The following is a 22,322-nucleotide window of genomic DNA, read 5'->3' as shown; positions in this document are numbered from 1 at the left end:
CTTGTTGCTCCACACTCTTTTGTGCAGTCGGCCAAAGGCACGGTTTGCCTTTGCCAGCCTGTTGTCAATCTCCTTGTCGATCTTGGCATCTGAGGAGATGATGCACCCCAGGTAGCTGAACTGCTGGACTGTCTTCAGAACTGATTCACCCACAGTGATGCAGGGAGGGTGATAATCTTCCTGGGGTGCAGGCTGGTGGAGAACTTCTGTCTTCTTCAGACTAACTTCTAGGCCGAATAGCTTGGCAGCCTCTGCAAAGCAGGATGTCATATGCTGCAGAGCTGATACCGAGTGGGAGACGAGTGCAGCATCATCAGCAAACAATAGCTCTCGGATGAGTTTATCCATCGTCTTGGAGTGGGCCTTTAGTCGCCTCAGGTTGAACAGGCTGCCATCGGTGCGATAGCGGATGTAGACACCATCGTCATCATCTAGATCTACTGCGGCTCTTTGAAGCATCATGCTAAAGAAGATCGTAAAGAGAGTTGGCGCGAGAACGCAGCCTTGCTTTACACCTGTGCCTATTGGGAAGGTCTCCGAGAGGTCGTTGCAGTGTCTGACTTGGCCTCGCTGGTCTTCTAACAACTAACTAACTAACTAACTAACTATCTAACAACTAACTAACTAACTACACTAAGAAAATAACAAACGGGCGATATACAAAGGCAAAAAAGCAACCCAAGATTACTTTACCGACCGGGGACACGAAAGGCGATCCTCTCAGCGCAGCGGTCAGAAAGGAACTGGTGGGATCCTCGTGCTGGCGAGCATGCATACTGGGACGCCTGTGCATGCCCGTTGGTGCCGAGTGCGAAAAAATCCCGGGCTTTTTAGGTACCGATGCGGGGATCGGCGCGGGCGCTCTATCCCATGAGTGTGAAGCACAGAGACCACAAAGAAGATCCCTTGCTTTTAACTAGGAAAGAGTGACTTGGTCATAAATGCAGGATGCCAACTGATGGCTGAGCTGATTATCCATTTAACCATTTGAAAAACAATACCACAGCATAATTCATATCTGGCTACAAGGAACTGTAGCCCACATGGTCTGGTCCCAAATAGTGTGGCCTTTATTCACAGCTTAGTTCTGACTATTGAGGCTCAGTAGCGGCCAGGGGAAGATGTTTGCCAAAAAAGCAGTGTGAGCAATGCCATTTTCCTGTATCAACCCACATTTGGCAAGCTGAATTTATCTGTTACTGGCCCTGACACCACTATAAATTCTTCTGCTGGCAAGTTTCCATCAGCTACTCTTCTCATTATATACATTCTGTATCCATGTTCAGGCAGAGTGTTCCTCTGTATACTGCACATGGTATCTAAGCCCATGTGTTGGTCTGAGGCTGTAATCTGCAACATGGATTCTGTTGGTACAGTGGTTCCCATGGATCTATTACTTGGTGCATGGTTGCTTCTTGAATCTTCAGGATAAAATCCAAAGGGTCTTGTGAGTGGACCAGAAAAGAAAAGAAAACTTCAAGAGGCAGTGATGACCCAGGAAGACATACCATAGCTATGCTTGGCCATAAACAGACCTCCCCCGCCCCCAAAGAATCACCTTCATAACTGAATTTTTCACAGCAGTCTTACTGGTTGGGGAGCGAATGGCCTATGGCATTCAATCAGGATGAAAGATTCTTACTTAGTTTCATACAACCACAGAATAATTTGCAGAGCAATAAGCTTGTGCATGGCCAAGAATAGTTTATGAGATAGTGTGGTATCATGTAATGGGTAGGATGTTATATTTAGTTGTCTCTGGGAAATCCTAAATCCATCTATATATCTATTTCTCAAGTGCAGCCAGATCTGCGGATACTTAAATATGAGGATCCAGCCCACACTGAGACAAAGGAATTTTTCTTCACACTTTGGGGAACCCCTAGCTTTGCAGAAAAGTCTGAAATCAGTAAAAAAAAATAAACCACCATGCTTTTTAAAATTCCCGCCAAAACAAAAGTGTTGTTTGCACACGTACAGTCAACACATCTACATTCTGTGATGGTGAAGGAAGCTGAGAAGCTGAAGACCAGGGAACCTAGCAGCAACACTGTGAGGAGGTGGGCTTGTCGCAAGGAGGCCCACAGCCAGTGAGTCCCACAGCCACGGAGAGTCACCTGGCTTAAGTGGCAGCAGAAGCTCAACAATCTTGGGGAGGGGAGGTGGGCTCACTGATGAGAAGGCTAGCAGCTGCCATGGCAGTAGCTTGGTATCTTGGTGGGAGAGCAGGCTTACTGGTGTGGAGGCTGGCAGCTGTGGCAGCAGTAGCTCAGTCATCTTGGTGGGGAAGTGGGCTCGCTGGAGAGCAGGTCAGCTGCTGCTGTGGGCCCAACAGCTGCAGAGGGTGGCCTGGCTTCAGTGACAGGTTGGAGATCTTGGGGGTGAGGTGGGCTTGCTGGTGTGGAAGCTAGCAGATGTGGAGGGCCACATGGTTTTAGTGGCAGCTCTTGCAAAGTTTGGGGACTCAGTGCAAAAACCCTGGAAACTACAGCAGCCTGGGAGCCACTGAAGCTGACCTGGTGGCAAGGAGGGAAGCCCTGCATCAGTGCCAGATATAGATGCATTTTGGGGGGCAGGGAGGGAGATTAGCTTGCCCAGGCTTTCTTCACCTTGCACTGGGTGGTGGAAAAGTGGAGGAAAGATTGGAAGATGAGTCTTATGTCCCCTGTAACATCTATTGAACATAATACAAGATTTTAAAAGAAGGACAAGACCCTTAGCTACAGGAGGGCTGGGGGGTCCAGGCCCCTCCAATCAGTCCCCCATTGCCCACAAGGGGAGGGACGAAGAGCCAAACTGCCTCCTCCTGCCACCACTGCCTTTGCGTTCCTCAGCTGAGGATGAACAGCAGCTGCAGTGGCCTCGCTCCAGCTATGCCTCTATTCTTCCACCCCGGGAGGCAGTGCTGCATGGTCCCATGTGCTCTAGGCAGGACCAGATCTACATTTTTTGAGGGGGGGGGGAATTAAAAAATGACGCCCCATTATGGACCTATTCTATCTTATGGGCTCATAGAATATAATGGGACTTCATACCCAACTTGGCGCCCCTCTTTGGCGGTGCCCAGGGCAAGCGCCCCCTCTGCCCCCCTAGATCCAGCCCTGGCTCTAGGGTTCTCCACCACTGCAAGAAACAGCAGCAAGGCAGCTGCCTGCCTGGCCTCGAGGGAGGGGTTAGTTCCATGCCTTGCCCCACAGCCCCTTTGTGTCTTTGCAAGCGCTCTGGAGGGATCATGAAATAAGCAGGGTCTGGCAGTCTAATCTGCTGATTGTCCAGATTAGTATGCAATAACGGGGCAGGGGAGGTTCTTTAAACTGCCCCCCCTGACCTCCCCCAAATGGAAAATCCTGCTGTGGGCCTCACCAACCATGAAATCTTGGCTACAGCCCTGAGAAGGACCTATTTGAGGGCAAAGAATGCTGCTATGAAAGCCAGAAGTGGTGTTCTGATTTTACACTGTCTGCCTTTCCACTGAAAGTAAGCATGAGCTGGTTTATGATTCAAGTCTGTGTTGGAGACAGATTTTTTTCCCCCTCCAGCATAAGCAAAAGGGGGAGGGAGAAAATCACATCTAGAAATCCCTCCCCTTCCTGCTTTATAATGAATGCAACCCATATATACCAGCTTCTGCTGAATTGCTACAATTGCAGAGATAAACCATTTGAGAGTATGTCAGGTTTAATTAATACAACATGACCTGATCATTTCCACAGTTAGGAAGAAAGAAGTTTGCATTCTTTAAATCCAGAGCTCAACCTAGAGATTATGCTAAATTGCTTCATTCACAGTCCACACTCCTCCGCACATGTCAGATGGGCAGCATTTGTCCCCTCTAGTGATAAACAAATTATACATGAAATCAATTCCACTTCACAATAATTTTCCCTATTGGGCATTATCTTTCCTCCTCTGCTGCCTCCAGTTAAGCGTGCATCCTGTAACTTGCTAATGAGCTGGGGGCTCTCTGTTCCAGGTGGCACCCCCTGCCTCGAAGTCATGACATTTCCCATTTTGAATGCTGCTGGCATTTTTCGACAGCTCCTGCTAACTAGCCTTTTTGACCTGCGCTAAGAGGAACTCATCTCATTGAATCCTCTAACCTGCCAATCATTCCAGCAAATGATCTTCACAGTCACTCCCAAGGCAGGGGGAGGAAAAAAAGAGAGAAAGAAACAGAAAGAAAGGAAAAGCTAGTGAGAGAGAATGAGGGAATAGGCAAGCAAGCTGCCTCTGCAGCTACCTAATGAGAATATTTTAAGTCTCGGAGGCAGCTGAAACACAGAAAAACTGGTGGGAAAATTAGGACAGAACTGAATGCCTGGCCCAGTAATTACTGATTTCTTTCCTGAGATCACGTCAAGAGCAACACCTCTGAGTTGTGCTTTTTAAAACTAAGACAACTAAATTTCACCAGAAAAATACATTTCTTTCCTCTGCCACTATCAACGTGCAATCCTCATCTGCTGCTTTGTCAAAAGCCATTCTTTATCAAATTAATTATGAGCTGTAAGCTTGTTAAAATGAATGTTTGTATCTTGGTTGATTATGTGGATTTGGGAAGAAGGCTGTGGACATATATGAAGTATGTCACGTTTAGCCTGTATTAGTGGCTCCACACAGATGTTTTTTGCATATACCTACTTACAACATATGACTTGTGTAACACATAGGAAAGGCTATTGATAAAATGAAAGCACAGGGATTTAATGCAGACAATAATTAAACATGTTTTATTTTAACTCAGCTTTACAAAGAGGCACTTTAGTTTAAAAAAAAAACCCAATGTGTGTGTATAGTTCAGAAATACAAACTCTAAGTTAACATGGTACAATATTCAAATACTGAGTTCTTTAAAATCATATAAGCACAATTCTCTAATGAGTGCGATTGCTCTAATCCCTAAATATATCCAACAATACAGCAAAATCACGTGAAAAGAAATACTATGTACACATCTCAAATCCTGTTTGAACTCTGCTAATATTTGCACCAGGATCACAAGTGAATGAGTGTAACACATGAAAACCTTACTAGCCATGTTTATACACCACAGCAGTGAGGGTTTTTTTTTTTTTTTAAATTGTGCTTTCAGAGTGGATATTTTAATTCTCTCATCAGACCTTTACCATTATTTTAATTTCAGGTGAGAACGCAGAAACAACAGCCTATTATACACTGGTATAACAGCCGTGCAATTTGATTGAACTGGTACTTAAATAGATCTGCAGTAATAGGAAAGATTCCCCCTGCAGCTAAGAATGTTTAATTCCCCATTAACTTCTGAGGGTGCTGCACACATATCAGACAGCTGAACTGAGTCAATCCTGAGGGTATTTAGTTTTCTTTGTTTTATGGAACGCCTCAGTCACTGTAAACTGTATACCAGTATTGCAGCTCTTTTAAAAACTCTTATTCACAAAAACAACCAGCTGCTCAATAAGTCTTTTACCTCATGTAAAAGACTTATTTATAACTAGCTAAAAGTAAAAATAAACAGGATTTCTTAATTTTGAAGTGCTGCAAATTTTATTTCTGAAAGGGCAACTTTCCTGGGGTTGGCTTTCTCTATAGAATACAGACCACGCATCTGAACTGAAACTCTCTGCTTTGTCTGGGAACCTCAGTTTGTCCCCTTCAGTGGGTCTACCTCCTCCCCCCTGCCCTTAACAAAGCCTTGCCAAGAAACCATGTGACGCAATAATCCTAAAAGAGAGGTAACGGTCTTTGGGAGAAATGGGACGGTTTAGAATTTCCTTTGCTTCTCCTTTTCCTCATTGTCATTAAGACATTGTCCTCCATGCATTCAAATGTCATTCCAGACTACCAGTCCATTTCAACTCAAAGAGCCTTTTATTCTTAGACACTTCTTAGAGCATCAGCAGACCGAAAAGGCTGTCTAGTGGGAATCTGCAGCAATCATAACATTAATAATATAGTGAGCACAGGACAAGGAAAATTCCCTCATCTGTATCCCAGACCCAGACACAATCATACAAGAAACAAAATGGATGGTTTAATTGTGAATAAGAATCTTAGTATCTCTCTCAGAATTGGTCAGTTACATTAACTGATAACCTTAAATTAGAATATATTTCAAAAGATCTATATTATTTAGGTTGGGCTTCATTTTTAAAAATAAAGCGAACCCTCAAATCTGTATTTTTAGTTCAGTGAGACTTACCTGAACATATCTTAAAGAAGGACACAAACTTTCTTTCAATTTTTGTACTATCTGTCAAGGATGAGTAATATAGTATGTCACTGAACATATATTTGCAAAGGAATCAAACTTTGTTGTATCAAGAAAATACAAATTGGGTATTCCTTTTCAGCATCAAAGAAGGAGAAAGGAACCCATTCTCCTGTTTTACCTCCTCTCTTCATCAAGGAAAGCATTTGTTTGGCCTTACTAAATAATAGGAAATAGAATACCTCCTGTAAGATTTATGTATCAGCAATGTTATTGTATAACCTGTACAAGAGGCAACTAAATTGCCCCCTAAGTCGGAATAAAGAGGCGGACACAAATAAATTGGTAAAACTATGGGCCACTTTATTAAATAGCACAGCAACGGCAAGGGCAACCAAACTGCGGCCAGGTCAGGGCCAGGGGTCTCCTCAGACCGCTCCCCTGCTTTTTTAGCGGGCAAGAGACCCGCCCCCCCCAGCCGGAGCTGTGTGTCACAGCTCCCATCAGGCAGGCCCAGCAGGGAGGCTGGCACCAGAGGGCCCAGTCACCAGACGTGCGTCTCAGCGAAAGGCACCCATCCAATCGAGTCTCCAGGACAGTCTGCATTCACACACCTCAGGCCACCAATACCCAAAGGTTGATCCTGCCAGACCCCTAACTCCCCAAAAGGGGGAGGCTAACCATAAACCTAGTAAAACCTGCCTTCAAAAGTGACCAATCTATAAGAAGGCACCTTCCTGAAGCCAATTCCTCAATCCACTGATATGCTATGCATGGTAGGCAAAAAACACACCCCAGTCATAAGCCAAACAGCCACGGAGTAAAAAATTCCTACCCGGCCCCTCACAAAAGAGGTGACCAGCACTTGCCTACATAACAAACAGGGCGGGAAGGAGGGCCAAGCACCACAGAAGGACTGAAGAGAGGGGGAGTGGAGGCTTCTGGAGGCACGTTGAAGCCCCACCCCCCTAAAGACGCGCCTAAACGCGCACAAATCGCCTGCTCTTCCTCCAGGGAGGCAAAATCTCCCCGGCAGCCAAGCCGCAAGGCGGCAGGCTGCCGGAGATTCCATTGTGGTTCAGGAGCCACATGTGATTTTTTCACACATGTTTTGTGGCTCCTGGAGGTTGAGGAGGAACTTAATGCAGACTTACTCTCAAGTAAGTGTGCTTAGCATCAGGTCATCAGTCAGCCTGTGAGCACTGGCCCATAGGTAGGTGACTATTTCTGCCCTGTATGAAGCAGGGAAGGAGAGGAAAAGGTTTGCAAGCTCTTCTACTCCACCACAGAGGTCACCCAGAGACCTATTTTAACTGTGTTTTAAAATTATTTTAATGATGTGTGTTTGAGGGACCTGATTTTGTTTTAAAATATGGTTTTATTATTTATGCTTCAAATTATTAGCCCATGGCAGCCCTTGTAAGGGCAAAAAGGCAGCATACCCTTTTTGTAAATAAACAAAAAAATTGTATATCTTTAAGATATATATGCAAGAACAAAACTGATTGGCTATTGTCTAAAAGAAGACTATATGAGGCTGTCTTATAGGTATTTCATTGGTTTACTGAGTACAGCACCATCTTCTGATAAGTAGCTCTGGAAGGTTTCAAGCAGAGATCTTTCCTAGTTTTCCACCACAGATCTTTCCTAAGTTTGCTAGCTGAAGATGGTCGAACTTAAGCTTTGTTGCAAAGCATGCACCCTACAAGTGAGCAAAACAAGCACAGCAAAAAGAAGCATGTGCGGGGTTTCTTTCTATCTCCACCATGCTTCCAAGAATTATCTTTGAGAGTTGAATCCATCCAAATAATGGCAACCGCAGCTGCTCAAACAGGGTCCATGATAATTCTGTCCATTTAATGGATATGTTGGCACAATATGCCATATTAAGCTAATGAGCATCTAAAACACATACTTTACATGCAGAACGTTCTTAGTTCAATCCTTTAGTAATTTTGTTAACCCAGAATACTCTTCTGGAATACATGAATAATCTTCTGGAAAGCTTCTAAAGTTTGTTACAATTTTCATAGCTAATTCAATTTAGGGGTAGTTTTAAGCACTGCCATTTTTGATCCAGATCTCATATACTTGAATGTTTAAATATTAACAGGCTTCTGTCAGATTTTTTAAACAGACAGAACGAATGCTATCTTTCAGCTTTTTCTATAGTGGTTAGCTATAGAAAAATATACCATTCTTACCTTTGTTGACCTCTCTGTTTCTGTACTCCCTTACCCGAACCCTAGACAAAGAATGGGACTCACCAAAGTAAAGTGCTTTTAAGTCCACTAATTTTGTGGAGAAATTTAAGAATGTGCTTGGGCCCTATGACAGCAGACTTGGGATGGATAGCTGGTAAGGGTTGCCAAGTTCTACCTTCTTCCCAGCAGGGCAATTTCAGGATCCATAGATCCGGCCACATCAAGAGTTAGATACACGGACATCATTAACAGCAGTAAGTGATTTAAGTATTTATTGTTTCCTTTCTAAGTTACACCAGGCTTCCAAGAGAAAAATAATACACATTCATAGTACAATATATGTTTTTGTATTTATTTTAGTAAAATAGAAACACAAATGAATTAATAATACCAACAAAGTATTTTTCAAACTCTCTCAAAAACACCAGGAACCTCCAGGAGATACAACTATAATCTTCCATTAAGATTGCCAGATCCTACCTGGCAGCTGGTGGGGAGCTCCTGGGTCTTCTCTGGGAGTTTATTTAGTGCACACAAAGGGTGCAGGGTGTGATGATGTCACCTGGGAGTTGATATCACCATGTTGCCAATGTGTGTGGGGGGGGGGAATAGTTTTTGGGCAAAACCATGGTTTGTAGCCAATTTACTGTAGAGTTTTGCCCAAAACTAGAGCGACGGTGGCTCAGTGGTAGAGCATCTGCTTGTTAAGCGGACGGTCCCAGGTTCAATCCCCGGCATCTCCAACTAAAAAGGGTCCAGGCAAATAGGTGTGAAAAACCTTAGCTTGAGACCCTGGAGAGCCGCTGCCAGTCTGAGTAGACAATACTGACTTTGATGGACCGAGGGTCTGATTCAGTCTAAGGCAGCTTCATATGTTCATTAGCAACATGATGATGTCACTTCCAGGTGACATTATCATATTGTCTTTGGGCCAGTTGGGGATGAGATTTCTCCTTGCCAGCGAGCTGTCTGGCAGCAGGGAAGCACCCCCAAAAGAGGGGGTTCCCCCACCCCTGGTGGGGGTCAGATAACCCTATTCCATAAAGCTTTTTCTAAAAGGTAGATCAAGTTGCCTTCTAAAGGAGAGAAGCAATATAACTGGTACTTGCCTAGAGAAGGTGCTCTAAGTGCCTCCAAAGAGAAAGGCTTTTACCCACTCATTTCCAAAGGGAGGGACAGTCTGGATGCATGGTTTAACAAAATTAACTACAGTTAACTGAATGTCTTAATGCAGGCCATTCCACTAATGATGGTGAGTTAGGACTAATCAAACTAGAATCTAATGCTAGTTTAACAGCCACAGTTAGTCCTAACTATGGTTTCCAATAACATATGAATAGAGACATCCTGGCTTAAAGGAACACACTGAGGTGCTTATAACTATCTCTCCCACACACTCCCCAAACCAATTACAGATTTGAAGCCATGGGAGGATCTCAGAGGATTCTGATCACAGATATTTAACCTCGTATCTATTTTGACCTTTAGAGTAATGCTTTTGGTGATTATCTGGGCATACTGATACAGTGAGACTGGCATATTTCAAATATCTTGGTCCCACACAACTTTTCACAAGTTTAATTAGTACTCTGAATTGGGCCTACAAACCAATAGGGAACCAATAGGATTGTTTAAACCCTGTTTTTGTTTGTTTGATTTTTTCATGTTCAGGTCATCTAGTGCTTCTGTCTTCTTTAATGTTTAAGCTTTTCCAAACTGGAGTCATGTACAACTGAAAATTCTTATAGCATACCACATCTGTTTTATTTCATTCCTCTTCAATAATTTCCTCTTCACTTATGCCTTTGAACCCCAAACTTCCAAATATCACAGTAACAGCTATCCAGAAATGTATTATCTGTCACCATGCATTAATTTTAGCTCACAAGCTAGGAATATTGGATCTACTAATGGTGTTACGTCTGTGTGGTTTAATACAAAGTGTAATTTGCTTCCATTTGCATTTAACAGAAGCAAATATAAATCTTGTGCTTCAAAATGAGAATATGGCTGCATTTGATATGCACAGTAATTAGGATATTTTCTACAAGTTTAATGCATTTGATGCTAACAAAAGACTACAGTGCTAATATATCCTTGAAACCATTATGTTGCTGACAGTTAGAAATTAGGGCTCTTAAAAATGCTGATAGGGGCCAAAATAATCTAGGATCTCAAAGTCTGCTTTCCATCCTCTCTGTAGTTTAACAGTTTACAAAATGAATGCAACAATTCAAGTATCTCTAGCATTGCTGTCATGTATAGCTAGCATTGATTCTAAGGCTCAAGTTGGTTTCAGCTGCCCACAACTACATTATATTAGCCTTTTCACTAGTGCCAATTTATACAGATACAGCATTAGTAAAATAATTAAAGCAACACTCAACATTCCAGAGTAGGCATCCCTTGTAAGAGAAATTAGGACATGCACAATATTTAGACATCCATCCTCTCAATTTTAATATATACATGCAGTTGCTGCAACTCAAATACACCTGTGTATGCCTTATTCTGCTTTTCCAAAGTTTTATTTGTTGAAGGCTAGATCTAATGTCATGGTTTATACAATTTAAAAAATCTTTAATTTCACACTAAACTTTAAAATTCAGGAAAAAAGGGAGAGAGAGAAAACAGACTACTGTAATATTATAGCAGTGTTAATGTGTGCAATATTGAATCAGTCAAAGGAGACTCTATCAAGAAGATGAAGTGTTGTGACCTAGTGCTGGCCAAATTGGGAACAAATGACACAATATTTAAGCTGTTCCTGGCAATTCAACAGTGATGAGACCCAGAGGTTAGAAAGAAACAGGGAAGTGAGGAATTAGAATGACTTCTCTATACCCTCTGACACAGACGCTGCTGGACTATGGCATCCCCACAGCTTGACTAAAGAAAATCTTGCAAAAATGATGTTGTTACACAGGACTGCTGGGAAGAGTGCCTTACACAGTGTGCAAAGCCAGAGGTGAACAGATATGTTAGTAAATGCTTTTGGGGGTTGGGGGCAGGATCTTTCAGTTACTTGCCACCATACTGATCTCATATACAAACTAGAGAACAAAAATGACAGAAGATTCTTTTAATTCTTTAAATAAGACATGGCTAACGTGTCAGTAATGGTGTGCTTAGTTCTTTAGCACAGCATCATTGCCACAGTGACAACTACTATCCACTGGATTGTTCATGATTGAACTGGGAACAATATGTAACTGAAGTGACACTGCACAACCACAATTATTTTATCCACAGTTATGCCTATTCACGAAGAAAACCGACTCAGCACAGACCAGCATTCTGAATGTAAATTGCTGGGCTCTTTAACTGCAAGTGCCTGTGGGAAAAAACTACTGGGGGCATAGAAATTCACTACTGAGTTCTGAGACACAGCTTTGATGAGAGAAATCCATTCTTCAGATCTTCCATCAGCCAGATTATAAGGGGATATTAATTTATTTTATTATTTACTTCATTTATACTTTGACTTTCTCCCTAACGGAGATCCAAAGCAACTTACATTGTTTTCCCTTCCTCCATTTTCCCTTCACAACAACTCTGTGCCTGTGAATGTGTATGACTGGTCCAAGGTCACCAAACAAGCTTCCATGGCAGAGTGAGGATGTGAACCTGCGCTAGGATTGCCAACCTCCTAGTGGTAGTGGAAGATCTCCCGGGATTACAAGTGATCTCCAGGCAGCAAAGGTCAGTTTACCTGCAGAAAATGGCCTTTTTGGAAAGTGGGCTGTATGTATTATATCCCACTGAAGTCCCTCCTCTCTTCAAACTCTCTAGGTATTTCCCAACTTGGAGTTGGCAGTCCTATGTGTCTCTCAGATCCTAGTCCTTTTACCACTTGACTCTCAACAATGTTTGAGTTTAGAGTAGGGTTGCCAATCCGCAGATGGGAACAGTGGATCCCCCAGTTTGGAAGCTTTCCCCCAGCTTCAGTGTCATCAGAAAGCCAGGGGGAGGGAGAGGAAAATGTCTGTTGGGCACTCCATTATTCCCTATGGAGACCGGTTCCCATAGGGTATAATGGAGAATTGACCCACAGGTATCTGGGGCTCTGGGGGAGCTGTTTTTTGAGGTAGAGGCACCAAATTTTCAGCATAGCATCCAATGATTCTCCTCAAAAAACCCCTCCCCCAAGTTTCAAAAAGATTGGACCAGGGAGTCCCAATTCTGTGAGCCCCAAAAGTAAGTGACCCTATCCTTTGTTATTTTTAATGGAGGGAAGGCATTAAAAAGACGTGCAGACCCTTTAAATGTGATGGCCAGAACTCTCTTTGGAGTTCAGTTATGCTTGTCACAACCTTGCTCCTGGCTCCACCCCCAAAGTCCCCAGATATTTCTTTAATTGGATTTGGCAGCCCTAGTATAGAGTGATGTTTGATGGATGTGCAAAACATCTCAGGTACTTTTATTCATATTTAGTAGCTCTATAGAGGTTTATTGGAAAGATATATTTTAAATTATTAGCATTACCATCAGGGTTGATACAGGGAAGGTTTTATGTCGGATAAAGCCAGACTCAATTTCTTAATTTAACCTGCAGTCCATCTTCCACTGCAGCATAAAACATTTGCTAACAAGCTTTAATTGGGTATTCATTCTTTGAAATTATTATGGCCAGTTATCAATTATGCCAAGAATAAGATTACTATATATGTAGGGCCTGTAAGGCATAGATGTTCTGTCAGGCCTTTGACTGAGAACAGTGATGGGCCAGCAAGCAATCTGGCACTCTCAGGTTTCCCACCCCACCTTACCTGCCTTATAGAGGCTTTGGAGAGCCTCATTTTAATTCAAATTATTCGCCATCTTGGAACTATTCTATATTGAACTGTATTGTGTTTTAATGATTTAATTTAAATTAATTCAGATTATTGTGTTTTATTCTGATGTCAGCTGCCATGAGCCCTGCTTGCAAGGAAGGGAAGCCTAAAAGTCCAAATAATAAATAAACCTTAAGAATATTACATATTGTAATAATTTGTGTAAAGAGCCTAATCCTAGAACATCTGTTGCACATGTTTCAGAAGTATTTTCATTTACTGTTGAGTAAGCCATATAACCAGAATGTAAGGATTAGGTAGCAGGAGCTATAAAGTATGAGAGTTTCAGGTTTTGTAGGAAGTTTGCACACCATCACCTTTTTGTAAGTTAATTTTCATTTATATGGGAATATTAATGCACAAGGTGCATTACAATCTTTAGTTCCTATGCCTTCAAAGACAGAGGTTAGCATCCCCACTTTTGGAAATGAAAGTTTGGCCAAGGCCCTTCCAATGATCTTATGGGTAAACAAGGATTTGAAACCACATCTGCTAGTTCAACAACACTGCCCATTGTTTTATCAGAATCCCTGATGGAGATGTTATTCTTAAATAACTATGAAAATTTAAAGCAGGAATGCAGTTCCAGCTGGCTTGGTGTCAGGGGTTGTGGCCTAGTATGCAAATGAGTTCCTGCTGGGCCTTTTCTACAAAAAAGCCCTGATTATGAACCTGAAATGTCAATTTCTGTTTTAAATTGTCTTTATGTTTATTATATGTCTATATTCATGTATAGTCTTGAGTATTACATAAGGATTGCCTTTGGCACATTATTGTTTTCAGAAGATAATAGATTCATACTGTAGATCTTAAGGAAAAACCATGATTTGTCTTGGACTAAGCATGTCTGAAATCACTAAATAATGCTAGGTGTTTGGTGCCTCAAAATCATATAGCAACTACCAATGGAAACAAGTATGAAATCATATTTTTTAAAATATCTAATGCTGGGGTGGAGATCACCATTCTAAGATGTTAAATTTACAGCATTCCACCAAAATGTATTATGGTATTAAACCCTCCTAGAAGTTCTGCTCATTCAATGCTATGCCTTACAAATCTTTAGGAAGAAGATACACATTTTAAATCTGCTTGCAGTAGTTGGTATGTCATATTAGAATAGGTGAAGAGATGCCTACAGGGACACAGCTGGAGGGTGGGGGGAGCAAGGATTAGCTAGTCAATGAAGATGTAAACAAGCCAGTTCTGAAGGCAGCCTGGTTTCTGACACTGTAAAAGCTTAAATGGTTTGCTGCAGAAAAACATGTGAAATAATTGGGGCAGGCTGACATCTGATGACTTCAGTTTTCAATAGCTGCTACCCTTCCAGCAAATTGTCCTCATTACAGAGAAGGTTACTTTTAAGTCATCACCATGATGATTGCAGGCAACCAATATTGCTATAAAATTCAGATATAATTCATTCCAGCGATAGCCAGAAAGGTTTATTTATACTTTCATTAAAAGGATAACCAATATAAATTGCAACATTAGAATACAATAAACTTGTTCTTTGAAACTCAAACTGGCAATAAAACAAGCTTTAAATTAAACCTCTTCCCATACCTGTTCAATACTGTTATTTCAAGCCATCATTTATCAAGTAATTTGCAAAAGTCACTTTTATTAGACAAGATAACATGGCAGGAATGCATGTCTGGAAACAGTGAACCTTGTGAGCAACGGGGCCAGTCAATATGGAAGTCTTTGGTATCACCGAAGAACAAATAATTCAATTTAACAAAACCAAGACTGGTTGGAGGACACAACTTACCAAGGGAATTTAGAATGAACTGGTCAAAGCAAAAGTTATATTTTTAGGCTATCCTCTAACAATTAATGGACTCCACTGCTGCAAGTCCTTTTTCAAACATCTCTCTGCATGCATGCAGGCCCAAACAAAATGTAATGCATATGCAATGCTTGACTTGGAAAAGAGAGATTTGGATAAAAAACTTAACTCAGTTACAAAGCTGTCTAGATGATTTAGGGAAGCCTAACCAATTTCATAAGATGTGTATGCTACCCTGAATTTCTTGGAGGAAAGAAGGATACCGGTGAAAAAAGAAAAATATGTACCGTATCCACATATAATTGACAGGAAAGATGATTAGCCTAGCTAAGAATAGATTTCTTTGCTGCTTAGATATGTAAGCTATTGTTATTTGGTGTAACGGTTTCCTGGTTTGTCACTGTAATTGAAAGAGCTATACAGGAGAGAGAAAAAATCAAGTGATGTAGTAGTAAAATTGATGCATACATTTTTTTAAATGCCACAAACTGGTCAGAAGTGATGGGATTATCAGGAAGTCACAAGCAGTATAGCATACATGCCAGAGATGTTTGCTCAACTACATTTCAGAGAGCAGTTCTAAAATGTAATGGGTATATAAGTGGGCAAATTAACTGCATATATCCTGTGGCCATATGCTATACAATGAATACTGGTAAAATGCAAAGTTGCTGGAACAAAGGAACTTTTTTTTAAAGGAAAGTTGTTTTGAACTTGAGTTAAAAATCAGAAACAACTGGGTACTTGAGACTTAATAAAGTGATGGCAGGAAAAAACACTAAAAATTGAGCTGTCTGCACACCTCCTTCATTTGTCAGTGATGGATTTCAGTAATCAGCCTCAGGGCTTTTTTTGAGCAAGAACACACAGGAACGCAGTTCTGGCTGGCTTGGCATCAGGGGATGTAGCCTAATATGCAAATGAGTTCCTGCTGGGCTTTTTCTACAAAAAAGCCCTGATGAGAAACAATGGTAATGTCAGGGGAAGAAGAAGAAGAATTGCAGATTTATACCCCTCCCTTCTTTCTGAATCAGACTCAGAGCGGCTTACAATCTCCTTTATCTTCCTCCCCCACAACAGACACCCTGTGAGGTGGGTAGGGCTGAGAGAGCTCTCCCAGCAGCTGCCGTTTCAAGGACAACCTCTGCCAGAGCTATGGCTAACCCAAGGCCATTCCACCAGGTGCAAGTGGAGGAGTGGGGAATCAAACTCGGTTCTCCCAGATAAGAGTCCGTGCACTTAACCATTACACCAAACTGTCTCTCTTCACACACACAGACCCTCTCTCTCAAACACCCACACACACAAATGGGAGACACTGTGACTTGGTGTGGCCTAATAAGCAAATGAGTTCCTGCTGAGCTTTTTCTACATAAAAAGCCCTGGTCAGTCTTATATACTTTGCCCAAAAGAACACCTCATGTTCTAAGTTTCAGTCTGTCATGAACACTATGGAAAAATTCCCAGATAGCTTCTATGCTTTCAGCTCACCAGCTTTCCATTTATAACTTGTTCTTGTGGACCCAACATGGAACCTTTTAAAAAAATTAAGAGACCTATTTGTATTAATACCCAACTGCAGACCTTAACAATGCATAGCCCGATGCTCTCTTCTCCTGCAAGTCTCACATTTTTAGCACAAAAACATTCTTTTACACCCTGCTGAACACCCCTTCCATTTTTTTGACAACTATAGTAAAATGAATGATGCTGCCACCATTTAATATGGCCAAATAGAAAAGAATTTCTTAAAAATAACACTTTCAGAAGAGGCGTTCTTACCTGAATTGTATGTGGGAAACCAAAATGCTTCTCAGTGCTTAATGTTTGATAAACCTTTGCCATAAATATTGTTTTTTCCAAAGACTTTCATGCCTTCTCCATCCTCTGGTTGTAATCTTACATTCGATACAGAAAAAACAGAGGACACTGTTGAAAAAAGATGGGATTCAAGTTACTATTTTCCCCCCACGCTGGTAATACTATGATGCCTTACAAATGCATTCATTTCTTCCATACTTGTACCTTGAACTTTGTACAACGTTGCTTTGAAAACACACACACACAAATGGGAAACACTGTGACTTGGTTTATTACATATCAAAAACAAGTACATCTATAACCCTATATCAAAATCACATCCTATGATCAATCCTGACTGTGCTTTTACGCAAACCATTTTGAAAATATGAAGTGTACATATCATGCCTCTTGAACACTTAGAAGTCACAGAACTGAGGAAACAGGATTACCAGGTCCCCTCACTGATCTGGCTGGGGGGAGTGGGAGCATTCTAGGGTTCGCAATGACATCACTTGGAAGTGATGTCATCACATTGAAGATGTCGCACAACGGATGCTCTGATTTTTGGGCAAACTCTATGGTTAAATTGGGTAAACCATAGATTTTGTCCAAAAACCAGAGTGTCCCTCCATGCAATGTCCCCGATGCAATGACATCACTTCCAGGTGATGGCACTGCATGGAGGGGGGGGGGTGTTGCATGGTGACATCCCTCTTTAGGAGAGGGGTTTTCCCACTGGCCAGTTCATCCACGATGGGAAGAAGTCCTCAAAACTGGGGGATCCCCCACTGGGACATGGGGGCTGGTAACCCTATGAGGAAATGAGAATGCTTTTCCCGGGGAATAATTATACATGTATTTTAACAGAGGCTGCAGTTTGTAAACATAGGATTGGTTTCAGACTAAACTGACAGTTTCCATCAATTCCCCCATCATTCCTCAGGTTCTACTATCCCCCAGGAAGACCATTTTAGGGTGATCATTGGGCTGTACTATGATGAAAATTTAGGCTGGATGCAAACCATAAATTGTATTCTTCTTTGAACCTTTATGACAAAGCATATAACTATTTTATATAATGTTGGCAACCTCCAGGTGCTGGCTGGAGATCTCCTGGAATTTCAGCTGATCTCCAGTCAACAGAGATTATTTCACCTGGAAGAAATGGCTCCTTTGGAAGATGGTCTCTATGGCATTATATCCCATTGAAGTCCCTCCCCTCCCCCTCCCCCCTCCCCCAACCCCACCCTCTTTCAGGCTCCACTTCCATATCTCCAGGTATTTTTCAACCTGGATCTGGCAACCCTAGATTTTAAGTACCTGTATTAAATTTAACTGAAAATAAAAACTATCCATCAATATGAAGATGGTTCCATCTTCACCAAAAACATTTACAGGATTGAAAAAATGCTAAAAATGTTGTAACATTACACGGAACCACTTTAAGTACACTAACACAAAGACATACAACTCTCCTCACCCTACTTCCTAACTAGAAAAGTATCCTAGATGTAACCAGATACTTTGGGTTCTTTCAAAACTCTACAAAATTTCAGCCTTGTTAGTTTAATCACAACACTTCTAGCCTGCTTTCAAATAACTATGAAAGCTATGGTTGGTTTGGTCTGAGAATGAATCTTGTAACTCCCTTCCTTCCCTCAAGTATGGCTGTAGTTTGAAGATTTACTGGTTCGCAACAAACCACAATTTCTTGTGATATAAGATACCACAAACTGCAATTTGTTCTTGATTTACAAACCAGGATTCCATATACATTGTAGTTCTGCTTTGGAATCAACAAACTAAATGTTGTTCTTTTAGCTGGTTCAGTTATAGCAAACTGTGATTTGTTACAAACCAGACTTCATTCAGCCACATGAAAAGAAATAAGGGAGAGCCTGAGGACATCCACAGCAAACCAGTCATGATTTATTAGGATTGCCGAATGCAAATATTGTTATAAGAAAATTTTCATCTAAGACAAACAGCTACATATTATCAACTAGCAATAAGGCACACATGCTAGTATGTTTCTGCACCACAAAATTAGTTTTTGTACTGCTTTTAGGAAAACCAAGTGTGTTAACCAAGACCACCTTTGTATGCAAAAGAAGAAGAGTTGGTTTTATACCTCACTCTTCACTACCCGAAGGAATCTCAAAGAGGCATACAATCAGAGCCTTTTTTGAGCAGGAACACACAGGAACGCAGTTCCGGCTGGCTTGGTATCAGGGGGTGTGGCCTAATACACAAATACATTCCTGCTGGGCTTTTTCTACAAAAAAGTGCTGTGTGAAACAATGGTGATGTCAGGGGGTGTGGTCTAATATATAAATGAGTTCCTGCTGGGCCTTTTCTTAAAAAAAACCCCTGCACGCACCTTCCCTTCCTCTCCCCACAACAAACACCCTGTGAGGCAGGTGGGACTGAGGGAGCTCTGAGAGAACTATGACCCAAGGTCACCCAGCTGGTTGCATGCTTAAGCACTACACCACAGCTGGCTCGCACAGCTGGTAACTGTTCTGGAGTTCTGAAAGTTGACTACTACTTGATCAACATAAAAGTATCGTATTATTAATACAGTTGTGGAACACGCAACATAAAACCAGCTTTTGTACAATATGATGCCAGTTTACTTTATTCAGAAATCTTTGGAATAAATGCTAACGGCCCAACATTTCTTTTTCATCAAGTGAGATGGATCCAGTAGATAGATAGCATTGCACAATCTACGGCTGACAGTGCACTGAATTCAGTTTCTCTGCCCCAATATTGGCTCTTACATCCACCCAAGCCATATTCCTTATTCAATTTCCCTATACATGATTACATTTCACTCAAATTATAAATTCAATACAGATGTACTGGTTTACCTGTTTTATTTTTCATGAGCTCTGAGATGACTATAACAATATTATTGTCACAAAATGGATTACCATTTACATTTCTTTGTGGGATGTTTTCACTAGCCAATGTTGACAGTAATGGTTTATTAACCACAGGTGAAGTGTATCCCATTAATATAAATTTCAAAATCTTACATTTTGATTTTGAAAGTCTTATGCAAGATGAATAGAATGCAGGGAACTAATTTCCTGTCCTGTTTGTACATTAGCTATGTTTAGGATAGGCTTGGAGGGTCTTATCTAAAGCTGATATAAACACATGGCCATAAAAAAAGTTCTACATGTGACTATTTTCCACATAGCAGACATGGTAATTAAAACTTCTTACCACTGTGCACTGTTTTAAATCACATATTGGATCTACCAACCAGCACTACATATCTGAAAAAATATTACATACAATTTATGGGTGTCACCAAAGGAATAGCTTTTGGGGGTAACTTCCATGGGAAAATCACAATGTTAACAGTCCCAGTGGTTTTCTATTTGATCCATTGCAGAGCTGCCAACTTGCACAAAAATTCTGTTCTGGAATAGTTTTGAAAAGGAATTATAGGGTTCACTATAATTATAGGGTTCACTATATAGGGTTCACTATAATTTTTACTCACCAAAATAACAATTTTTCACTTGCGGGTTCTTTAAAAAACTGGTGTTAAAAGAAAGTGTAGATGTACATATGTACAGACATACAATACTGAGTTAGACAGCCAGTATATGACACCATTTTCCTGTTACTTCTGCAATGGAAATGGTAATCAGTTCCTTTGAAGACTCATCTGTGCTTCTCAAGTTGAGTTCTGTTGGGCATACTGTACCCACAACTTAATTAATAAAACATTTGAGTATGAAATCTTGACCAAAGCATCAAGCATCAGAACTACTCACCTAAATAAAATCAATTAATTTCTACTCCAAACTCCAAAATATATTTCATTTCTTTCTCTCATTAAATTTGTTTGCAATTTCTACCCATGCATACCAAATGGAAACAATTATAGTATTTTATACAGGGATTGTCCTTTCCAGCATCTGGATTTATGTTCCATAATGATTATCTACTAAACACAGAAATAATGTTGCTGTAACTGAAATTTTTTCTACTGGAGGCATTTAGCAGAATCTTGCCTTAAAATATAATGATTTCCCCCATCTTTATTCTCCCCCTTCAAAAGGTTTCACTGCTCCTGATGTTTAACGTTATGCAAAGACGTGTTTCTGCCAATGAATATCGCCTTATGGTTATGCTTCTGCAAATAACCTGCTGTGAGCTGATAAAAGGATTAATGCAGCCAAAATTCTTAATCTGTGAAATTACAAATTAAATTCTCATATTAAAAATACCACCCTGAGGTATTTTTTTGTGGTTTTAATTCCCCTCTGGTGTTCTGCATATATTATGCTTGTTAATGACTAGGACAAGACTGTCTCTGTTGGCAGCCTGCTGCATAGTGATAATGTGTAGGCATTTACTTCACTGATAGGGCTGGATTTAACCACCAACTGATAAACTAAGTGGCAAGTGGGTAATAAGTCCACATTAACAGAAAAGTATTACTACAGAATTCATAGACTATCAAAATCTTGACTAGAGTCAACCATATAGTTAGACAAGATTGAAATGTCACCAAAGCAGAGTGATGGTTATCCCTTTTACATGCTGACTAAACAGAAAAACAAAAATGGTTTGTTTTTTCATGTAAGATAAGAACTAAAGAACCTTACCATACTTTCAGCAAGACAACTTTCCCAGCAAAATTAAAATGCACTTGTGTATTTGAGACTGCAAACCAGAACCCACAAGGAATTATATGAGGGTACAACAACTTTGGAAGTCCCATCCCCTCTGCCAAGTAGGCTTGCCAATCCCCAGGTTCCAGTGGGGGTTCTTCCACTTTCCCAGGCTCCTTACCGCACCCAGTCAGCTGGCCGGTGGGGGGAAGCCCCACCCCCCACAACCATCATGTGCTTTTCCACTTCCAGAGGCTTCAGACTCGGCTTGGAAAGGCTTCTTCTTGGGATGGTGTGTCTGTGTTTTTAACGCTGAATTGGGGTGGGGGGAGCAGGCAGAAGAACATGGCTACTCCCAGTGGCTGTGAAAGCAGCCCAGACCCTCCGTTGGTTGCACAATCTTTTCAGAGGTCGTTTGCATAGGAAAGGTAAACTTGAACCTTTGGTTGCTCTGTGTTACTTCAAAGAAGTTGGAAGTTCAGCAACTCATGAGCAGAGATGCCAATCCCCAGGTGGGAGCAGGCCTCTCCTTAAAATGCTCTCCAAGATTCAAAAAGATTGGACCAGGGGGTCCAATTCTATGAGGCCTGAAAGAAGGTGCCCCTATCCTTCATTATTTCTAATGTAGGGAAGGCATTTAAAAGGTGTGAGGTTCCTTTAAATGTGATGGCCAGAACTCCCTTTGGAGTTCAATTGTACTTGTCATAATTTTGCTTATGGCTCCCAATGTCTCCTGGCTCCGCTCCCAAAGTGTCCTGGCTCCACCCCCAAAGTCCCCAGATATTTCTTGAATTGGACTTGGCAACCCTAGTGCCAAGATAATCTCTTGCAATATTTTATAAATAATCATTAATTTTAATT

At 41.2% G+C, this 22,322-nt stretch overlaps 1 protein-coding gene and 1 non-coding gene across 6 annotated transcripts in view; one reads left to right on the top strand and one right to left on the bottom strand.

Annotated features, from left to right (window-relative positions):
* The window catches only part of CDK14 (cyclin dependent kinase 14), a 388,387-nt gene that overhangs the window by 67,093 nt on the left and 298,972 nt on the right, over positions 1–22,322 (bottom strand). For all 5 annotated transcript variants that reach the window (XM_060248474.1, XM_060248475.1, XM_060248478.1 and 2 more), the window contains one exon: positions 16,804–16,950. In XM_060248474.1, coding sequence (XP_060104457.1) covers positions 16,835–16,950 — 116 coding nt within the window. In that variant the 3' untranslated portion in view covers positions 16,804–16,834. The remainder of the gene's footprint in view (positions 1–16,803; positions 16,951–22,322) is intronic.
* Positions 9,071–9,137, top strand: TRNAN-GUU (transfer RNA asparagine (anticodon GUU)). Its single transcript has one exon. It is a non-coding gene; the product is annotated as a tRNA-Asn (tRNA).

This window comes from Heteronotia binoei, chromosome 10, assembly GCF_032191835.1.
Source record: "Heteronotia binoei isolate CCM8104 ecotype False Entrance Well chromosome 10, APGP_CSIRO_Hbin_v1, whole genome shotgun sequence".
Lineage (NCBI taxonomy): Eukaryota > Metazoa > Chordata > Lepidosauria > Squamata > Gekkonidae > Heteronotia > Heteronotia binoei.
This window is presented reverse-complemented; position numbering and strand designations above follow the sequence as displayed.